Here is a 22,221-nt window from a genome sequence, read left to right on the forward strand (position 1 = left end):
CATGATTTTAGGTTCTTACGTTCAAGTCTTTAATCCATTTTGAGTTCATGTTTGTGTATGGTGTAAGATGGTGGTACAATTTCATTTTTTTGCATGTGGTTGTCGTTTTCCATTTATCGAAGAGACTGCCTTTTCTCCATTATATATTCTTGGCTCCTTTGTCATAAATTAATTGCCATTTATGTGTGGGTTATTTCTGGGCTTTTTACTCTGCTCCACTGATCTATGTATCTGTTTTATGCCAATACATTGCTATTTGAATTACTATAGCTTTGTAATATATTTTTAAATCAGGGAGCATGCTGCCTCCAGCTTTGTTCTTTCTTAAGAATGCTTTTGCTATTTGGGGTCTGTGGGAACAGAGCCACGGGTGCAGTTTCCAGGCTCTTGCCCTCACGTGGAAAGGTGCGCACTCAGGTAGTAAATGGCCATCAACTGTGATTGGATGGCCATCAGCTGTGGCTAGTTGGCCATCAGCTGTAACGCTGTCAGTGAGCCATTGGCCACTAACATAACTGCCACGGCTACACTAGCAGCAAATGGGGGCTAGCAAGAAGATGGTGGCTGAGCTAGCAAGCACGGATTGCAGTTAGCATGGCGGATTGCAGCTAGCAAGTGAAATTGGTTGGCAGAGAGAAGAGGATGGCAGGTTGTGGATCGTGTAGCTCCTGCTTCCTGTGTCTCCAACCCAGCTGCCAGCGAGAATATAGTGGTATGACTCCCCTATCTATGGCTCCATGGGTGTTCCTTTTTGGCTTCACCATGTCCTGCATTCTTGTGCGGGAAGCGGGACCAGAGACCCCGTATGACACCCCTATGACACCCTGCATAACGGGGTCTTTTGTTGTTTCATACAGATTTTAGGATTATTTGTTCTATTTCTGTGGAAAATACCATTGAAATTTCAATAGTGATTGCATTGAGTCTATATATTGTTTCGTGTAGTATGGACATTTTAACAATATTCTTCCAACATATGACATGGAATATCTTTTCATTTATATGTGTCTTCTTCAATTTCTTCCATTAATATCTTGTTGTTTTCAATATACAGGTCTTTCACCTGCTTGGTTAATTTGTTCCTGGCTATTTTATTCTTTCTGATGGCATTGAAAGTGGGATATTTTCTTATTGTCTTTATGATAGTTCATTATTAATGTATTTTTGTATACTAATTTCGTATCCTGCAGCTTTACTGAATTCATTTATTAGTTCTATTGTTTTTGTTGATGGAGTCTTTAGTGTTTTCTGTATATAATATGTCTCCTGCAAATTGTGGTTGTTTTACTTCTTCCTTTCCAATGTGGATGTCTTTTATTTCTTCCCCCCCCCCCAATTACTCTGCGTAGGATTTCCAATATTATATTGAATAAAAATGATGAGGATTGGTATCCTTGCCTTGCTCTTGATCTTAAAGGAAAAGCTCTCACCTTTTCATATCGAGTATGATGGTAGCTGTGGGCTTGTCATACATGGCCTTTTTTGTGTTGAGGTGTGTTCCCCTATATCCACTTGGTTGAGAGTTTTTATCATAAATGGTTATTAAATTTTGCCAAGTTTTTTTTTCTGCATCTATTGAGATGATACATGTTTATTATCCTCCATTCTGTTAATGTGGTATATTACATCGACTGCCTTGTATGTGTTGAGCCATTTTTGAAACCCTGGAATAAATCCCATGTGATCATGGTGTATGATCCTTTAAATGTATTATTGTTTTCTGTGTACTAATATTTGGGGGGGGATTTTTGAATTTATGTTCATCAGAGATATTGGTCTGTAATTTTTGGCCCTCTCACTTCTGGTGGTCTGTGGATCTGAGCCACTGGACTTGCCTTTTGGAATATATATTACCTATTTGAGGAGCTTAGTGTCTGTAAGCATCTGATTTCTGCGTGAAATACAAATACCAATTCTTAAATGCTGTGACAATTGAATGGCTGATAACTTTAGTTTGTTCTTGTATCACTTTTTTTTTAAAATACTTTGTAACCACTTTAGTCCTCTTTCCACCATACCTATCTTAGTATTCCAGTCATGTCAGGATAACATTATGGAGGTAGTAATTCTCAGGGGTTTTGGTCTTTTCTATCGCAAAGCTTTATGTGTTGTCTTGTTCCAAGACTGGTGTGGCTGGGACCAAACTAGAATTGCCTGAACATTTAGTCACGTTCTGGGTATTGATCTCGTGGTAGAGTTTGATGGAGGGGTCACAACCTCCATGGCCTTGGTGACACCCCCTCCTGTGTCCTTTTGAGGTCCCACCCTGGCCCCTCTCTTTACTGACACAGGAGGGGCCAGGAAAGAGATGCATTAGGAGCAGGATTCTTATGAGCAGGTCTTTCCTCGTATCTTCAGATGGAGATGTGAATAAATATTTCTCAGTCAGGTTTCAGCTCAGTGGTCTCTTTCTCGGAGAACGTCAGTGTCCATCTAAAGTATTAGCCTTATCAGTATTTATCATATTTATTAATTTAAAAGGTAAGCTTCATGAGAGCATGAAGTTGTCTTTTTGGTTTGTTTTATATCCAGTCCAAATAGCACCTGGCACACGATAGGCCCTTACTGTTTCATTAGTGATTGGGTATCTTTTCATGCTTCTCTCCAGTGGAAGGTCCCACTTTTGAAGAGCTTGTTGGAAATTTCAAACACTACCAGGAAGGCCATTAGGTACAAAATACTCATGTATTTATGAATTCATGACCAAATTAAATATGAAACCTTATATAAAAAGAGGTGGTTTTTTTTATCCCCTCCCCATCCTCCCCTTCTCCTCTGGAGCAGCTCTGAGTGACATGAGTACAGGTCTGTGGGACTCCCTCCTTCCTTTCCCCCTTGATGCCTTCAGGCTTACCATACATTGTGGGTCTCCCACCCTGACTCTGGATTTCCAGGTGCAGGTTCATGGGAATCTGGAATTTCAGCCCTTCCTCCTCCCTTTCCTTCCCCCAGGGAGAGGGACCCCAGCCCTGGCTGGCTCCCCCACAGCTGGTGTCTGGGTTGCACCTGGGCCTGCTGTGTTCCTGCATGGTGCAGACCAGCTCTGACAGAGCAGTTGGGAAGGGGCTGTGGGTCCCTGAGGGGTGAGCTGGCCCTGGTAACTGGGGTCAATCTGTGGCCCCTCTCCTGTGGGCTTCCCGCACCTCCTGGGTCACCTTCATTCTCTCTCCCCAATGGCATTTCTGCATCCTTATCTGTGGGCCAGATGGCTCAGCTCTGCAGGCTCATGGACACACATTTCCCCTCACTTTAGACGTTGGGCCCCTGCTCTCCGTCACACAGAGTTCCTGAGAGGCCCCATGGCTCCCCCTGCCTCCTTCCCCAGAGCAAAGATGCTGGGGCAGAGCTGCTCCCCTCTTTGGGGCTCCCCTCCTGCCCAGCCCATTGCTCCCGAGCCTCCCCTGAAGCCAGAGACTGAGCTCAGTACAGGGAGGCCGACCAGCCAGTAGAGGGCAGCACACATCTGGCTCCTGAGTAGCCACGCAGAGGACTTGGGAGACAGCCACAGCCTTGGAGAAGTCTGGGGCTCAGACAACAGAGGTCACAGCCATTCGACTTTCCACCTCCTGCTCTTTCTCTTGGTGAGGACTTAACCTCAACTCTCTAGGTCTTGGTACCACTAAGTTGTTAGAGGTTTCCTTTGTTTCTGGGTTTGTGCTCCCCCAGACCCAAAACCTGACTCGGTGGTGAAACCCACCCCAGGACCCTGGAATGTAAAGCATCGTTCGAGGCCAGGTGACTCCCCAGCTCTGAGCCCAGGTGCTCAGGATCTCCACCCTCATCAGAGGGACTCTGTCTTTTAAGTCTACAAAGGGTATGGGGGTAAAATATGATCCAGATTAGAAAATGGGGAGAGGGTCCAGTGTGGCCCAGCTTCTCCCCATGGGGCTGCAAGCTGCTGGCCTCATCCTCGTCTCATCCCGCCTCTTCTCTGGACTGAGCTTAGTGCTGCTCTTGCTCAACTCTTTTCTCCCAAACCAGCACTAAGCAAGGTCCTGTCCTGTGATCCCTCATTACTGAGATTCCTATTCCCAAGTCCGCAAGCACCCTTTTTCCTGACTCTTGACCCCTGCCCCAACCCTCCCTCTAAAACATTCACATCCTGGGGGGTCACCTCTAAAGGTAAGGATAACCTGATTTTCATTATGGCAAAAGTGTCTAATGTCATGTTTGAACCTTGAAGCCACCCCCTCCTCCCCATGCACCAACCCCAAAACCTCAATCCCAGCATGCTAAAGGCATGGGACTTATGCTGCCCCCTCAGAGGCAGCCAGAAAGCCAAGGCATCCTCAGTCACAGCAGGTGACAATGTCCTTTCCTGACAGGCACTGGAATCCGTGTTACAACCTAAACTTTGGGGGCTTTCAACATGGGGGCCCTATTTTGTTTTATAGAAATGTAAGCCATACACGGTCTTTTTCCATTCTCTGAGGGGATAGAGGCTAGGGTGTTTTTGTTGGTGGTGATTTTGTTGCTCTTGTTCGTGTGTTTGTTTGTTTTTTGCTAATTTTGTCCCACCCCATAAGAAGCTGTGCTAACTAGAGACTGGGGAGAGCCCAGAGGAGCATGGGATTGCTGCGCCCAGATCCCCATCACCCGCTTCCTTCTCTCCCTCCCCACCTTTCAGCTGTTTTCTCTGGTCTCCATCTCAGAGTGGTGAAGGAGGGCGGAGGGAGAAGTTTCTCATTGCACCAAGAGGCATTGCTTCTAGGCTTGGAGCTCTGCATAAACTCCACCACCTTTTTCCATGCCCTGGGAGGCATGCCAGCCGAGTGCAAGCCTCCACACGTGTGGCCTCTGGCAGCTGCACCCAGGATATGGAAGCCTTGAGCTGGACTCTGAAGGCTTAATGTCTACCCTGACTTCTCCAGTGAGGATTTGAGTAGGCTCCATATGGAAATGCCCACAACACATCTGCAACCCTCAAGTCCACTGGTGGAAAAACACGGCCAGTAGAGGCAGGAACCTCCCTACGCACTGCCACTCGCTGGGAGGGGGCTGCCTCCACAGACCACAACTCTCATTGCTGGAAGAGTTTTCCCTTTGATTCTACGGTTCTCCAACCCAGAGACAAGATGCCAGCACTCTCAGCTCCTTCCTGTTCCCCACCTCCCAGCAGCTGTCCCCTGCCCTGCTTCAGAATGGGAGACCTCTCCAGGGATCCCTGTTCTGATCCTCAAGGCCCAGCGCCTCTCTCGCTGAGAGCTATGTTGGCTGGTGAGAACAGCTCCGCCCTACGGTCCTGGTTACGTGGGTCCCCTTGTCCCTGGAAGGTGGAGGAGGCGATGCAGAGAGCAGAGAGGCAAGGACAGGTGGGCACAATAGCAGCAGGGTCAGACGAGGGTGGCAGCATCTCAGACCACAGCCGAGGAGGAAGAGGGGGAAGACGAGGAGGCGGCAGAAGAGGCCGGCGAGGAGGGGCTGCTCCAGAACAGCCAGCGCCGCTTGGGCTGCCGCTTCAGGTGCAGGTAGTCCTCCTTCTCACGCTCCTTCCGTGCCCGCTGGTAGTGGTCCTCCTCCTTCAGGTACCACACAGGTGGCCACCGGTGCTTCTCAAAATAGTCCTGGTTTTCTGGAGCAGAACCCAGTAGGGCTAGATTAGAAGGCAGGCAGCAGGGGCGAGAGGAGCGCGGGGACCTGGAGGGTGTCCAGGGACACCCGACCCCACACACGCCACGGGGACCTGGGGCGGGCCTCCAGTCCCTGGGGCCAGAAGTGCAGACCCCAGGGACCACAGAGACCACAGTCTAGCCACGGAGCTCCCGAAAGAAAGTTCAATGGGAAGGCCTCAATGGGGGCTGACTCTGTATTGAGCATAAAATAGGCTGAGATAAAGAATGATGGAGGAGAAGGTGCGGCATGGCTGCGATGAGAGGTATCCGGCAGAACCGAGGTCCTGAGGGAAAGGGGCAAAGGAGGGCTGCAGAACAAGAGGGTCAGACAAGAGCAGGCTGGGCTGAAGGGTTTGGACTGATTTGGGAAGGCATGGGGAGCCAAGGAAGGTTTGGAACCAGGTGAGTCATGCCATTGGAGGTGTGCTTTAGAAAGAAAGCACTAGAAGAGTGAAAAGGAGAGAATGGGGAGGGGGGATTGGTAGGACAGAGCGACAACCTGGTAGCAGGAAGCTCTCCGCAGAGAGGAGGGTGACTTCAAGGACCCTGAGTGGCAGGAACTCAGAGAGGTCAGCACCCCTCTCCCTGGTGCCCCGGATCTGACACATTCATTCAGCAGAGCCACAGGGACTTGTGTAGTCCAAGCTGTGACTTGTGCCCATTCCTAGGTTGTGAAACCTGTGTGGCAGGTCATGAGCAGCATTAAAAACAATATATGTATTTTTCTATATGTGTACTGGGTCACAATATAAAATGTCATTCTTATTGTGGAGTCCTGCCCCAAAAGTCTGAAACCTACTAACTCTAGTCCAACACCTTCTTTGTATCTGTGAGAGACAGAAGCCCCGAGAGGTGGAGGAAGTTGCCAGAGGTCCCTAGCTGCCCTGCCCTCCAGGCCAGTGCTTTTCCGGGGCTTCCGCTGCTTGGCTGGACACACCTTTGCAGGCTACTTGCCACCTGCAAGGTCAAGTTAGGCAGCTTCCAGGTACCCTGGGGTCAGGTCAGAGATTTGGACCCACGTTGAGGCCCCTCCAGCATGAAGTGGGGAACAGCAGGTCCTGCCGGGATGCTCACCTGGGGACATGGCCTTCATGTCTCGGGGGAACTTGCGGCACACATTGTTGTAGTTGGTGCAGATGTGGTGGAGACACCAGTCCGCCAACTGGTACGCGCAGTGGAACTGGGAAAACACAGAAGACCCCAGCGTGAGGTCAGCACAGGGAGCTACCGTTGCTGTCAGAGCTGAAGCATGAGCACAGGTGGGCAAAGGCTCTGCAATGGGGCAGAGCCCCCCTCAAGAGGCACACCCCCACAACACGGTGAGGACATCGCGTTTCATTGGCTCTTGGTGGCACAATCACCTCGGCCCTGTCCTGTCCCAGCATCCATGGAAATCTCTAGTCCTATATGGTAGCTTCCTACTGTGTCCGCCCTCCTCAGATCTCACCCCAGAGGATGTTCTCCTCAGGGCCCAAAGCGGGCTGCACTGAGGTGCTCAGAACTTGGCTTAGAGCTGACTTTCCCAGGTGTGTCTGCACGCCTCAAATCCGCCATGCTTTAACTTCACAAGCTCCTCTTTAGCAGTAGACTTGCTGACATGCTCAGGGCCTGTGTGGGAGATGTCGCTATTATAGTTTGTATGGGAATAAGGAGGTGGGCAGTGAATTTTCAAGGGAAAGTGCTCAAGGTCCCTTAAATGTCCTAAGGCAGGTAGCAACCATGAGTCTACACATGAGACAGGGGTTCCCTCCCCTGCCCTATGGTTGCCTAAAGTCTCAGTCCCATCCCCCACAGCCAGCCTCTCTTCTTGGTGTGTCACGATGTAGCCTCCGGCTTGCAGGATGGGATAGGCTCTGCCCAGTCAGGGACCTGACTCTGACAATGGGTTCCCATCCTATCCACCACCACCACCTCTCAGCCTCGCCCCAGTCACTGTCAATGGGCAGACAGAGCCCAGAATTGAGGCTGTTGGAGAGATTCCGTCGCTGCCATCATACCTGAGCCAGTTCCAGGAACACAAGGACGTCCCCATCGATGTCCACCATCATCTGAGTTGCTTCCATCAGCCCGGTCACTGTGTACTGCTCTGTGACACACACAGCCGGAAATCAGCTAAAGAACCACATGAGGGAATATGCACTCACGTACACCCCCAAACGGGCCCACGGCAGGGCAAAGAGAGATCAAGGCCAAGGGCAAGTCTCAACAGGCCAGGAAAAGCCACAGGCGATTTAAGTCCATTCCCATCAGTGAAGAAACTGGGATTAGGGCAAGACCTTCCCAGTGGAGTGGTGTGGGAAGTGAAGGAGGATATTAGAATCAGCTAAGAGGACTGGTCAGGTTCCCTATATTGCACCAAACAGTGTGACATACGTAAGGGGAAAGCCACCCATGGCCTCAGCCAGTGACGCTGTCGAGAACTACAAGTTAGAACTACAGATAAACCTCATTGTTTGTATTAGTTTCAATTTTATAATAAATTGTGTACTAAACTTGCATTTTAAGTTAAAACATTTAAAGAAGTAAATGCTCTCCATCCTGAATTTTAACTGTAGCAGTATAAAGTCCTGGTATTTAATCTTTGAAAATATATTTCCCAGCTCAGTCCATAGGAAAGACCTAGCAACAACAGCTATCACAGTAGCAACAAGCATCCCTAGCGGACAGACTGTAGCCTTGAAATACTGTGTCCAACTGTCAGAAACCAGGACTTCACAGGGAAATGGCTGGTTCCAGGTCTGGGGCAGGAAGCGAATGAGATAAACCTGGAATATCCTGTCATTCCACGTAACCGGCAGCTCAGAGACTCTGGAGCTAAGGTGAAGAGACTTCTACTGGCTAAAGGTTCAGTACAGTATTTGAGCTTCAATAAGGATCCTTGCAGTTATTTGAAAATATTTGACTATGTTCAAATCTAAGAGTTCATAATAATATTTAAAAATTAAAAAAATGAATTGGTCACCTCAAAGGATGATATGAAACAAATTTATCTTGAAAACTGGTAAATGAAAGAATCAAGCATTCACCTGCCTATATGAACTGTACTTCTGGATAACCAAATAGTTGGTGTGGGAAGTTTCTCTCTTTTTAGAAGTATTCCAACAGATAAACAAAGAAGGAATGATTGAATTGGACTATTACCATTTCACAACACCTAATAAATGAATGGACCCAGGCAGCAATACTCAACGGCTGACAACATCACAAGAGAGAAAAGTGGACAATCTACACCTCTTGAAGAAAAACAGAAACAACCCATGAAGTAGTCTTACCAAAAGAAAATTGAATGTGAATCTGATGTAGCCTCTAGATTCAATGATCAGTTTACAGGAAGTTTGGTACACTATAGAAATACAGTCAGTGAAAATCTAGATTTTCTAGAAGCGCAGTGGGTTTTTTCCAATAGGTAAATTGCAAGGGGAAAAATAATTAATGAACAAAATACCTATAGATTAAAAGAAATGTCATAGGTACATTAAAAAAATAAAGCCACGCTACAGTGTTTAAGGGTGCACAGTTGGATGATAAAACTAGGAAAAAGATTAAGAAACGGAGGCCATAAAAAATACCCCTTAAAAGAATAGGCAGAGTGGTACCTCCTGGGAAGGAAGGAAGTCTGTGATTGGGATGGATAGGCGGAGGGCTTCTGGTGTGGCCAGAAGGTTCTAGCTCCTAATATGGGTCATTTTGCTTTACAGTAATTCCTTAAGCTAAGATATCTTTCATGGATTTGTGTTATATTTAACAAAAAAGTTTTAAGACTGAAGTAATAACTTCAGAGAAAGCATGTCTCACAAAACGTAAGGCATCACCTATTATATCATACACGGTATTTTCCACTGATACTCGACAAGGTACATATACAACACGTTTTTGTTCACGTTTTCTAGCCTGGACTATTTCATGGGAAAAGTCATTCAATGTTATTTTGTATGAGCCTTTCCGTGCAGCAGTGCTATTGAACATGCTTAATAGCCACCTTGTGAAAATTATGCATGTGTGCTTAATCAGTGGTGCCTATTTGATTTGTCTCTGATTGCCCGCCATGATGAAACAAAATTATAGAAGCATCTATATACATTTTTTTTCCCTTTCGGTCATTTCTTTGGCAACGGTCTTTCTAAAGAATTACTTGGTCTAAGAGTTTGGACAGTTTCATGTGCTTTGGAAAGACCACGCCACTTATGGACAGCGTGGATGACATACTATTACAGCTGTGAAGCCTCTCTCTTGCTCCCTGCCCTAACATCCTCTGTGTCCCCAACTGTGGCCCTTGGACTCCCTCTGCAGGCTCAGCTCTTAACATTCGGTTCTGTTCAATGATTTCTGCCTTCTTCCTATGACCAAGCCCCATTTTGTAACCATTTCTCATCATAAGGTTGATGTTTCCCTCACACCTGAGTCCCAAACTTGTGTACTATCTGCCCAGGGACCCAGCAGCTCTGACACTGGGTCCTTCCCTGACCTGAATATCAGAGGCCCTGTTCTCTGCCCCACAACCCGCCCGAGAATATAACCCTGATATCAACACCAGGACAGGTCCCAACCCCAGCAACCAACACCAGGCAAATGCCAATTCTCACATCAACAGGAGCTATCTGCCTGCATCACGGGCCCCAGACACCCTTCATCTGGGCGGCACCATTTCTCTCGCTAGCCCCTTGAACCCTACTGCCTGCTGCTTGGCCTCCCTCCTACCTCAGTCCCTGCTCTACCCCAAGGGCTTCTGCATTTGGTTCCTTCTAAAAGCTGAGCTCCATGGAGCTTTCACAATAGTTTCAAGGAATTAGGAGTGGCAGGTCAATATTTGTTGTCTGTTTCTGGGAGAAGAAAGAGAAATAGAAGGTGGATGATAAGGAGAAGGAAGAGAAAAAGGAGGAAAAGGACAAAGAAAAAGGAAAGGAGGAAGGATGAGGAGAAGGAGAAGGGCCAAAGGATTGAAAGTGGAATTGCGTTCTATTCTTTTGACTTGTTAGGCTTGCCCGAGGGAAGCCAAGCTGATAGGAACATCAGGCACTGTCATCCACTGGAGACCACTTTGTTGGGACAAAACCACCTTTGGAAACAGGTGACCCCATTGGAGATCTTTCTCACACATACTTCTTCACATCTGTGTCTTCACCCAACCCCCATTACACATCAACAGGCTTCACTTTGTCAGTGGGTCCCTTGGTGCTGTCCCCAGCGGCCTGTCCCCAAGGAGGACACAGGTGAGCGAAGAAGTAACCACTCCTGAGGGGTTCCCTGACCTCTCGCCCTGGAAGGTCTGAGTGCTCGGGTGTGTTACCTGTGAGGGCAACGAGGTGCGGCAGGCAGAGGCGGTTGGCCAGGATGATGAGCTTCATGTCGTCCAGGTCAGGGCTGGAAGTGAACATGCCTGTGTACAGGTACTCCAGCACTGCCCGCATGCAGCTCTTACTAGTGTAAGGAAACACAACCTGCAAGGGGAGGAAAAGAGCAGCCCGCAGTGAGGTCTGGCGGTAGGTAGGGAGTCACTCAGTTCTGAGCGACTCAGAAGGCCCTGGCCCTCACAGCCCATCTTCCCCAGACAGGCAGCCATCCTTGTGCTGCCCTTGTACCTGCTCAGAAGGCCCCCAAAGGCCTGTCTCCCAGCGCTACAACTTTGCTGAGCTCATTTGCTGGCAGCACCAGTAAGCACAGCTCTAACAACTTTTAAAAGGACCCGGATTCTCACTGGCATCCTTCCAAAGCCGTTTTGGCCTGGAGGACGCTGGAAAGAGTCTTTCCCATCACCTAAACTTATACCCAGCCCCTCCTGGCCCTACAGTGCAAGTGGGATACAGAATCAGCAAGCAAACACCAATTGGCTTCTCTCTGGCTGCTCTAAGCGGTTGCTTTGGGCCTCCGGGATCTCCTCGGAGCAGCGCTGTTGCAAAAACTGCTTTCTCATCAGAGGCAAGTCTCTCAGGCTGCGCTGGGAACTGGCTAGAGCTTTGAAGCTGTTTCTAGGGTACTGAGAAGTGCCCAGGGCTGCTGGCCCCTAGGGCTTCAGAGAGTTCCTCATTTCTCACTTCACATATCCCAATGCCGTTCTGCTTCAAGGAGCAGAGACTGACTCAAATCTCAAGCCTGCCCTCAGCCTTCCTTCCATAGGACTTCCTTCCCAGATATCCTAGGAAATTCCTATCCTGTGTCACTGGACATAGTCCTGCATTGTCTTAGTTCAGTTTTTCATTCGGGTGCTTGGGGAGCACTTACTAGGGGGCCAGCGCTGGCGGAGGGAGTACTTGCACAACTGAAGACCTAGTCACTGCACGCAAAAGACCTCACAGAGCAAACTGCGTGCGGACACTCAGCACTTGAAGCAGCTGCACAAAGTAGCACCTTGTTAAGTGCAAAGCTGAGTGCTGGACAGTTAATGCTACAGGAGTTCAGAGCAGATGAAGAACACCAAGGGCCAAGGCCTGGGTTACCCTGCGTGCTGGGAGAATGCAAAGGGGAGAAGAGATTTAAGAAAATATTGCTAAGGATACACTGACAGGCCCCTTCTAATTCTGTTCCTACTCTCTGTGCCTAAGAAAGTGGCAGTTATCAGTAAGAGAGCAGGTAAGTGAGAGTGGCCCTGATTAAAAGAAAAGGTGATTCTCTAAAGTGTTTCTTTTTAGTTTCTGTATTTTGATGCTTTGACATCTGGGGCCTTGCAGACCGTGGAAGGACTGGCCCTCCCAGGGCAAGCCGACTCCAAGAGATAGTAACTGAGTCCCCTACAAGCTGTGTGAACCAAGCAATCCCGAACCCACACCCCCACCACCTTCTTTATCAGCTCTCACACTCCTGGCCACTGTCCACCTGTCCCCGTCATCTCAGGGCCAGGTACTGGATGACTAGACAGCCCCTGTGCCCCACAGCCCATGAAATTATTCAAACCAGCCAATCCTAAAGCTTACCCTACCTCGCCCTCCTGTTCCTTCCCATGGAAACCACAATAAAGGCTGTTGCCCACAGTTCTCCATGCTCCCTCTGTCTCCTGACCAATCTGGTGCCTCCCCCTATCCCCCACTGTGCATGCCCTCTCTTATTAGATCGGAATATAACAACCTATCTTTTCAATGGTAATTTTCTCCTGATCTTACGGCTTTGCGATGCCTCAGTAATAAAACCTACATTTTAAAACAGTGATAGGTTTAATCTGGGACACGCTGGATTTTTTTCTAGCTGTTTCACATGTGTCAGGAAGAAGCCTAGGTACAATATATGGGGCCAAGGAATCAGCGGTCTTGAGTTCAAGTCCTAGCCGCTCTTTTCTACTTACACAACTTTGCACAAGCCATTAACTTCTCGAGGCCTCACTTTCCTTCTGTATAAAGTGGGCACACTACATATATGAGTCATGTGAGAGACGATCTGCAGTAAGGTATTGAAATTGCTTTCTAAACTACAGCATTAAGATGTCACTAGAATTCCCTGTCCTGGTATACTGTAAAATCTTGGCTATGGGAACCATCTCACAAACTTTACTCACTGGTTAGCACATAGTCAACGCCAAAGAAAGCACCATTAAATGACAGATACCTCAGAGGCAAAGGGTATAGATCTCCCCTCTCCCCCACCACCCCAGCCTTACCTCCCTGGTGGAACTCTCCACAAACGGCCCCCCAAACATGGCAGCCATCCAGTCACAGCTGGAAATCAACAGGGGCTTGTGGGCCCTGATGGTGCCGTCATCCAGGATGAAGGTCACGTCTGTCCGGGAGAAGAGGCATCACATGACGAGGTGGTGAAAGAATGCAGGACAACCAACCCCAAGAGTCGATACTGTACCCCGACAACCCATTTCCTTGTGAAGCTGCAAGCTGGGGAGAGCTGTAAGACCATGCTCGGAGGCTCGGGGAAACAGGCTGCAGGAGCAGAGCCACCGTATCGCCAGGACTTTAGCAGCTGGGATGACCAAAATGCTAATCGGACCAACCCGGACTCCAGAAGGCCGCTGGGAGAGCCGTCCCCTACCTTCTGGCTGTCAGTCCCTGAGCATGTTCCCTACCTGAGAAGGTGCCCTTTGCCAAGCACTCCTTAACCCGATTGGTCCGGCGGACGTGGAAGGCCTTGGTGATCTCCTGGTTCATGAAGGCCTCGTTGTTGAGAATATTGGCTACCATCATGCGCAGGTCAAAGACCTCGAGCAGCTCAGCAATGTGGGCAATGTGCATGAGGTCCCGCTCATTCTCGTCCAGCTCCCCTGTGTACAGGTACTTGAGAACAGCCCGGAAGGGCCCCGGCTGGATGGAGTTGTCCATTTTGACCACCACCATCAGTCTGGATTTGTAGGTCAGTGGATCTTCTGCCATCTCCTCCTGGATGCTCACAAAAGCTCGGCTCCAGGAAGACAGCACGCGACCCCGCCCGGGCAGGTACCCTGTTCCATTGCCGCGCAAGATCCCGTCGCTGGTTGAGGCCCGGAGCCCAGCGGGACCGGAGCCGCCGCCCTCCTCCACGCTCTCACACACGTCAAAGCTGGCGGCCCGAAGCAGGAATTCCCGGCCGTGGTGGTGATGGTGGTGATGGTGGTGATCAGGGGGCGCCCGGTGGTCCTCTGGGCGGGGGACCCCTGTCCCCGAGGGGCCCCCCAGCTCCCCCTCACTCAGGTCCATGAGGAACAAGTCGTAGAACTTGGAGGAGGAGGTGGAGAGGTAGATTTTGTGGGCAAAGATGCGCACCCGCTCCTGCAGCACCAGGATGACATCCGCGCACAGCGGGTCCTCCAGGAGGTGGGCGGGGCACTCCTCACTGCTAGAGGGGGGGTCGGGCACCACGATGATGGGGGGAGGGGGCTTGGGGGGCAGGAAGGGCGCCTGCAGCAGAGGCCGCTGCACGTTGCGGAGGTGGGACTTCCAGAACTGCAGGTGGCGGCGGGAGATGAGCGCTGCGCGGATGGCATTGTCAAAGACGTCCTTGATGCCGAACTGGGCCACCACACTGGTCTCATAGTAGGGGATGCCCAGCTCCTTGGCCACCTCCCGACCTTTCTCCGGGGGAAGGATCTCATTGGGCTTAATGGGCCTGGGAGGTTCGAGAAGGGAAAGCAAAGTCATGGTGGTGGAGGATGGGGGTGGGAGAGGTAGCTCTCCAGAGCCTGCCTGTTCCTCACCAGGCTGGGGGAGTCTCTGCTCAGGATCTGTATCTCTGGCCACACTCCTGCCTTGCTCACTTCCACTGATCTCTGCCCTTTCTCCTTTGTCTGACCAAATCCTACCAGTCCTTCAAAGCCTACCTCCAATCCCCTCTTCTGCCAGGAGACTCGCCATATCTATCAGGCCCCAGTGAGCTCCCCAGCTCAAAGTCGTGGTAACACTAACTTACCTCTCTGGCAATTAACATGCAATTTGGTTTTTAGCCTGTTCACATATTAACTTCACCCCCCAGCAAAATTATAAGCCCCTTTTACACAAAGACTGCCTGTCTCCTCTCCTTATGGTGCTTAGCTCAGTACTGCCCACACTGTGTAACAGATGAACAGACGGATGGATGGATGGATGGATGGATGGATGATGGGTAGATGGAATGAAGGAATGAGCACTCTTGTTGGCTCCCTATGTGAGCTTGTTTGAAATGAAGGGAGAGATGTAAGGCTCAGTGGATTCGCTCAGGCTAAGCAGGGAGTCATGGAGACATGGCCCTCACTCTGACCCCTCTTTACCCTTCCCTCGGCACCAGCACCCCTACCTAGCCAAGGGCCGCCTGGCCCTATTGACAGCCTCCAGGTCAGCATAGCGCAGGTCCAGCTGGCAGCCCACCAAGATGACAGGTGCTCGGGGGCAGAAGTGCTTGATCTCTGGGTACCACATGGTCTTGACATGGTGGAGGGAATTAGGGTTGGCAATGGAGAAGCACAGAACCACCACATCGGACCTGGGGTTGGAGAGCGAGGTTAGGGGCAGAGAAAGCTAGCGGTAGGTTATCTGACGCTGGAACAAGGGAGAACATGCTGACCCCCCCCCACTTCTACACAGTGGTCCCACATCTGTCATATCTGTTCACATGACCTCGCACAAAACATGGAATAATAGTTCCTCTAATTTATGTACCTCTAATTTAGCATTTTAGAGCTTTCAAAGACTCTTATTTTGACCTCATGGCTACGTTGTTAGAAATTACCATTTTTACCATCTTGAGGCTAAGAGAAATCATCTCAGAATGGTTTCCCTAATTACCCCAAATCCCAGAGCTAGTCGTCAGCTGGGCTAGGACTCAACCCAGGCCTTCTGACTCCAAACCCACTCCTCTCACTGCCCGGCTGCCTCTCCTGTGAGGATCTGCCAGTGCTGTCTGCTCCACCCCCTCCTCTCAGTTTAAATGTCTCAGGGTTGCTCCATTCCTTGGGAAAGTAAGGAAAGCCCACTCCTTGGCTCCCTGCAGGCAGCAGAGGCTTCCCTACCTCCCATAAGCAAAGCGACGGTCTTTGTGATGGTCTCCAAAAGTGTCCCAGAGGCGGAGGGAGACGCTGACATCATCTACCACATCCCTGGAGCGTTCCAACACCTGTAGGGGGGGACAGAGCAGGGTGGGGCCCAGGGGCAGCAGTTCTTGGGGTCCCTGAGTGTCAGCTCTGGGTGGTGCCAGCTCACCCCTGATGATCCCAGGCAGCATACGGGGTGCAGTGACAGAGTGCACCTCCCGCTGAGTGCCCTACACAGCATTTCTATCCAGGTGCTTTCTCTGTACGCTCAATAACAAGGGCAGTCTCCAAGCTGGCCAGGAGGGAAGAGACTCTATTCCCAGCTTTACCTGCAAATTGTCTGGCGTCTCTGACCTTTTGCTATCAGCCAGCAGCTTCTTTCCTTCTCTCAGTTCTCATCTCACCAAAGGCCTCCCCCCCCCCATTCCCTAGTGCTCCCCATACTAGGCTGTGATGGGACAAGATGCTGTGCCCCAGGCACTGGCTCAGCCACGCAAAATACAAATGTAGGAGGAACCTCCCCACCTCCTGCTGGGGTGAGTTCCCCTCAGCCCTCTCTCCAGGGGCGCCTTCCTCTTCAGCTGCCCCAACCATCCCCAGGGGACTTCCATGAGCTCAGCACAGGCCACGGTTGGAGACCCCAAGCTATGGCCTGGGAAGAAGCCCAGATACATGGTGTAGGCTCCCTGCTGAGTGGCCTTGCAGCCTTACCTCCTGGCACACCCGATACTGGTCGATGGCCCAAACTGTGGGCACGTGAGTGGCGAGCAGCTGGTATTGAGTGAGGGTGGCATTGCAGGCCCGGGCACAGATGAGCCTGGTCTTGCCCACAGCGTTGTCCCCCACCACAACGCACTTGATGGTCTCTACGTTTGGCCTTTCATAATCCATGTCAGAATCCATTAATTGGGACCTAAGGGAGAGGAAAGAAGCTGTCAAAATGGCTTTGCATACCAGCTCCTGGAGGGCCAGGGCCAGCAGCTCTCCTCGGCCAGAGCCGCCCCCTCTTCCAGCATTTGAGCGGAGAGGAGAAAGGAGCAGGCAGCTTTCTGAGCAGTTGCTCCATAGGGGCCCGAGAGCCGGGAGCCCATTCAGGCTGTGCGGAGCCTTTCCACTGGAGGGACCACCTGTCTCCCTCTTCTTGCCACCATCCTCCAACTGGGCTTCTGGATGAGGGATGCCTATGAGAGAACTCCAGGCGGAGCCTGTCCAAGGCCTATCCCTTCTCTCTCCAAAGGAGAGTCTGCCCGGGAAGCTCACTCATCATCTACTCTCCTCTGGCCAGCAGGGCTGTGGCAGCAGAACAACAAACAGCTGAGAGAAGCAGAGTTGGGGCCAGGTCCCCACCCTTTCCCAGCATGCCTGAGGGCAGGACCGCTTTAAAATTTAATGGACTTGTCAGAGCTGGGTGAGGCTCTCCTGGCCTCTACCTTCCACCTCTCTCCTCCCACAGTGGATTTCCAAGCCCCCAGCCTCCTTTATGGAGATGCCAGAGTTTTTCCTCCCAGCTTTTCTGGGCAGAGAGGCTTCTGGATGCACCTGAACATCCCCTGGGCCTCTCCTCCCTCCTCTGGGTCTGTCACGTGGCCTGTGTGGCTCACTCAGCTGCAGGCCCAGTTCTGAGGTGGAGGTAGGGGTAACCACAGGCCTGTAACAATATACTCCATGGCCAGTGGGCCTTGCCATCCACTGCCCAGGAATGCCCTCCAAGCAGCCTGCATCCAGCCTCAGGGAGAGTGAGCTACACCCCTTCTGTACCTAGGGAGGGGAACGCTCGGGCTGGAAGCCCCCAGACATCTGACTTTCTTAGAAGGACGCTTATAAATTGGTTGCACAGGTGATGGGGTTGCTGCGGGGAGCACAGAGTCAGAAACAAGCCTGAAATTCTGGACAAATGCTGGCCTCAGTTTCCTTCTGTGTTGGGCAGAGAGGAAGTGGTTTGTTCACCCTCAGAGAAGATGGCTCAAATTAACAAACAGGACTTTCTGTAGTCAAAATGTCAGGTCAGTGTTTAAAAAGCTGTCACCAGGGGAGGGCCCTTGCCTTGAGAAGGTTTTCGCTGGTGGCCTCCCTGCTGGCATCCATCCTCTTGGGAGGGCGAGGTAGGCATTATTAGGAAGCATTATTGTTAGGCCTTGCTTTGGCTGGGGTCATTGGCCTGCCCCTGCTCACATGTCCTGTGTGTATGACGTCTGCTGGGGGCTGGAGCGACCTGGAGGAATCTTTCCTAGACTAAGGAAGGCTGAGCTCAGGGGAGTCCTGGAGGCTGCCCAGGTGCCCTCACTGCTGAGCCATCCAGCCTGAGAGCCAGGCCACCAGCAGCAACAGAGCAGCTCCATTCCTGCCAGGCTGTAACTGGATGCCAGCATGCAGGAATGCGGAGCTGAAATATCCAAGTAACGATGGCAACTGAGATTTGCGCAAGTGGATGCGTCTTAGCAACCTAAGCAAAAAGTGCAGCAAGGACTTCTCAATGAGACAAGCACCTCCCACTTCTTGGAATTTTACAGGCGTGGGATCTCAACAAGGGTCTCCACAGCAGGCCCCTCCCCAGTTTCCAGGGCAATGGTCTGCATCATCATTCCTCTCCCTCTTCTAGCCCTCCTCATCCTCCCCAGCAGACAACCGTTATTCTAACCACCATGCTGCCTCCTCCTCACTCTCTCTCCTGAGCTGAGGACTGAGAACCCCATTTTGACAGTTCCCGGTCTCAAGTCAGGCAGCTGGGAGGATGTATTGGCGCTGGGAGGAATCACCTGGGTTGTGGTTTCTGTTTTACTGACCGAAGAACAAAGCAGATAGAACCCAGAATACGAACACGTACAGTTATAAGAGAAAAAGAAAAGCCCACTAGCTAATCGAACTCCTTTCTCAAATTTAGATTGCATGTAGGTGTGCAGGAAGAAGGGGGGATGAGGAGCACAGTAAAGGAGCATCTTGATGGCGGGGAGGCTGCCACAGGAGCAGAGCAGGTCCCAGCTCAGTCAGTTTACGATTAAAACGCTCATGCACAAGTGCTTAAGCAAGGGGATGTGGTTCCGTAAGGAGGTGGTGCTGATGTTGTGGTTACCAGCACGCCTCCCAGCGGGTCCTCCACCGACTTTCTGTCCAAACTTTCTGTCAATCCCCTAGAGCCTTGGTTTCCCTTTCAGACCACCATGACCATAAAAAGCCTCACCACTTGTGACGGAAAGATAGCATACTCTTTACAGATTACGGAACTGAGAGTCAGAAACACTTGAATTCAAATTGCCTTAGGCGCCTCTAGGGTTAAGGAGGGGACAGCCACCCAAGTAGAAGAGCAACGCACACTGTGCTATGAGTTTAGACACCAGAACTGCTGGGTGCTGCTCAGGCTGGACAGCCCCTCCCCATCCTTCCCCTGCTCATCCTTCCACTTCCTCCCTATTTTCACCCCTCCACCCCTGTCCCAAATGCTCGACTGGTAAACTCCATTGTCATCTCTAGGAAAGGGCAAATTACTTCACTTCTCTGGGCGTCAGTCTGCCCTTCTGGAAAATGGGTGTGAGGGCTTTGGAAGAAAGTCTCCTGACTCTTGATGAATTCGTGCCAAGAGAGGCTGGGCTGAAAGGAGGTCCTTGCTTTCTTATGTAATGTGGAATTATATAATGCTAGATTACATATCTATATGTGTAATTATATCGCTCTTTAAGACACAGACTGGCCCAATTAAGCCAACAGAACTCTTAGTCTAATCAAGCCTGTCTTAAACCAGGACCCTATACTGGAGACAGTGTGCCCACCCAACAGTAGTGTAATTTTTGCTCTAAAATATTGAGACTTTACTGTATCGTTGCTGATGTATAATGATACATCCCACTCACTGAGCTTCTCAACTTCCCCTTCTGGAACTCTCTCCTTCAATGACTCTACATGTTTCTGCACAAGTGCCTCATCCCCATGCTTCTGTGACTCCTGAGGACTCTCCATAAACTATTGCTTCCTTGCCACCCTGCCCTGGGCATCACAACCCCCAATTCATTCTGCTCCCTCAGTGATCCCAGAGTCACCTAGATGCTCCCTCCCCACACTGTCCCATGATCCCTGTTCCCTCTCCAAAAACAACCTCTTGCCCACTGCTCTCCCAGCTCTTTGTCCTCAGGCCAGACCAAAAGGCAAGGTGTGCTCAGATTAGCTACAACCCTCACTGGCTCCCAGTCCCACCCCCACACCCCTACACACACTCTTTGCAGAGCCCAGAAAAGCCCCTTTCCCTCCCACAGCTGATACAAGCTTCTTCATCTGTGGCTGCCCTAGTCTGGTTGTCAAGGAAACGACAGAATCTCCCTTGTAGCCTGGCTTGTTTCCTAGCAACCAATATCCCACATCCCGCATCTTACAAAATGCGAAAGGGAGAAATATCCTGAAAATGAAGGTAAAAATCAAGGAGGATGGATGGGAAGGGAGAATCTGAAAGAGATGAACAGAGAAGGTGGCCTTGGAATTAAAGGTGGCTCCCACCAGAGTCTCTGACATTGTAATAGGAAAGAAGATGGAGTGATGAATCCCCCCACACACAGATCCAATGGATAGCAAGGCCCAAAGGGATCCTGAATGGTCATATTAACAAAAATGCAAGCCTAACAAGAATAAGCCTTCTCAAACACCAACAAACGGTGCTAAGGATTTCTCCCAGTAGTTTGCCAGAACTCAGATACACAGACTGCAATGGAGTTGGGTTGAAAGAAACATCTCTGGAACGAAGAGCAAAGCACCGAAATTCCATTTTTAACGGAAACATTTCCACCACTCTGGACCGCTTTCCTGACACGCTGCTCTACACACACACACACACACACACACACACATACACACTAAAAATTTTTTTAAATTTAAAAGGGGAAGGCCTCGACAAGCCAAGGTAATAAAGTCATCTTCCTTTCCCTAGAAAACCCCGGAAAAGGTTAGTACCCCGCCCCCTGAGACCCCAGCCGCCGAAGCCAGAGCCCAGGGACGAGCAGGAGCGAGGGGACGTCGGGAGGGGCAGTTAGGAGGGGCGCAGACAGAGCCAGCAGAGCGCAGGAAGGCGAAGCGCCGCGTTTCCAGAGGCTGCTTGCAACCCCGCCATAATAGAAATTAATCATTTACTTACACCACTACATGTGACGGGGTGATTTCTAGTGTAAGGAACACATCTCTTCCTGCTAAGCACGCTCATTTTAGTGAAATGTCTGGGGTCACTCCGCGCGTGCAAGTTAGGACAATGCCGCCGCCGTGCCGCCGCCGCCGCCGCCGCCGCCGCTGTTGCTGCCGCTATAGGCGCCCGGGCCGGCTGCGTTAGATCAGAAACTCCGACAGAGCAGCCCAGGCCGGACGGCGGGCCGGGAGCGGCCGCGCGCGCGCCACTGCAGCCATCGCCTCTTCCGGATCAGCATCTCCCCGTGCCCCGGGCGCCCAATGTCATGGAGGCGCGCCGGAGCCGGGCTGCGCGCGGCCGCTCCGACCTCAGGCGGCTGGGCCGCGCCGCCGCCGGGGGTCCTCTGCCTGCGCAGGCTGCAGGCGGCGCGCAGGAGCGGAGACGGGGGCGAGGCCGCTGCTGCTACGCCCGGCCCGCTCCGGGGACGCGGCCGCCGAGACGCCTAGTGCAGCAGTCCCGGGGACCGCTCACGACCTCTTTCTTTCATTCACAAAAAAAATGAAAGGAGAAAAAAAAAAAAAAAAAAAGAAAAGGGAGAAAAAAAGAAGAGGGGGAATGGCACCCTGACGGCTGCCGTGGCAGGCACCGCCCACCGCGGCGCTCCGTTGGTGGAAAGGGGCCGGGGGGGCGGGGAAGGGGCGGGGAAAGAAGGGGATTGGGCGCCCCTGCGGTCCCGCTCCCGGCCCCGCCCCGTGGGGCCGCTCGCTCCCTCCCTTCCTTCCCTCCCTTCCTCCCCCTCCCGGAGAGACGCGGCGGGTACGTGGGGTCTCGGCTCGCCACCTGTGCGGGGTCGCGTCCCTCTACCTGGTGAAGCGCAAAACCTCGCGGGACTCCCACGGGGTTTGCCCCTTCCCTCCGGGAAGCAGAGGAAGAATTCCGAGAGGCACCCTAGTCAGCCCTAGAAGGGATGCGAGTTAGGGGACGGGAACTGGACATCTTTTCCTTGTCCCTTAAACCCGAGCCTCCACTGTTGCCCACGGGGAGAGGGAGGCAGCGTTTCTATACACGCTCTCGCCGGCGTGGGAGTTTTCCTGGCG

At 51.3% G+C, this 22,221-nt stretch overlaps 1 protein-coding gene across 1 annotated transcript; it reads right to left on the minus strand.

Annotated features, from left to right (window-relative positions):
* Window positions 1–2,457: 2,457 nt before the first annotated feature.
* Window positions 2,458–21,468, minus strand: RHOBTB2 (Rho related BTB domain containing 2). The gene is made up of 10 exons (XM_081075879.1): window positions 21,140–21,468; window positions 16,738–16,939; window positions 16,006–16,109; window positions 15,294–15,479; window positions 13,615–14,630; window positions 13,198–13,316; window positions 10,900–11,050; window positions 7,610–7,698; window positions 6,687–6,792; window positions 2,458–5,572 (listed from the first exon to the last, which is right to left on the minus strand). Exons 2-10 carry the CDS (start codon window positions 16,927–16,929, stop codon window positions 5,355–5,357), a joined length of 2,181 nt encoding a protein of 726 aa, XP_080932005.1. The 5' UTR covers window positions 16,930–16,939; window positions 21,140–21,468; the 3' UTR covers window positions 2,458–5,354.
* Window positions 21,469–22,221: the final 753 nt, after the last annotated feature.

Source organism: Rhinolophus hipposideros (assembly GCF_964194185.1).
Source record: "Rhinolophus hipposideros genome assembly, chromosome: 16".
Lineage (NCBI taxonomy): Eukaryota > Metazoa > Chordata > Mammalia > Chiroptera > Rhinolophidae > Rhinolophus > Rhinolophus hipposideros.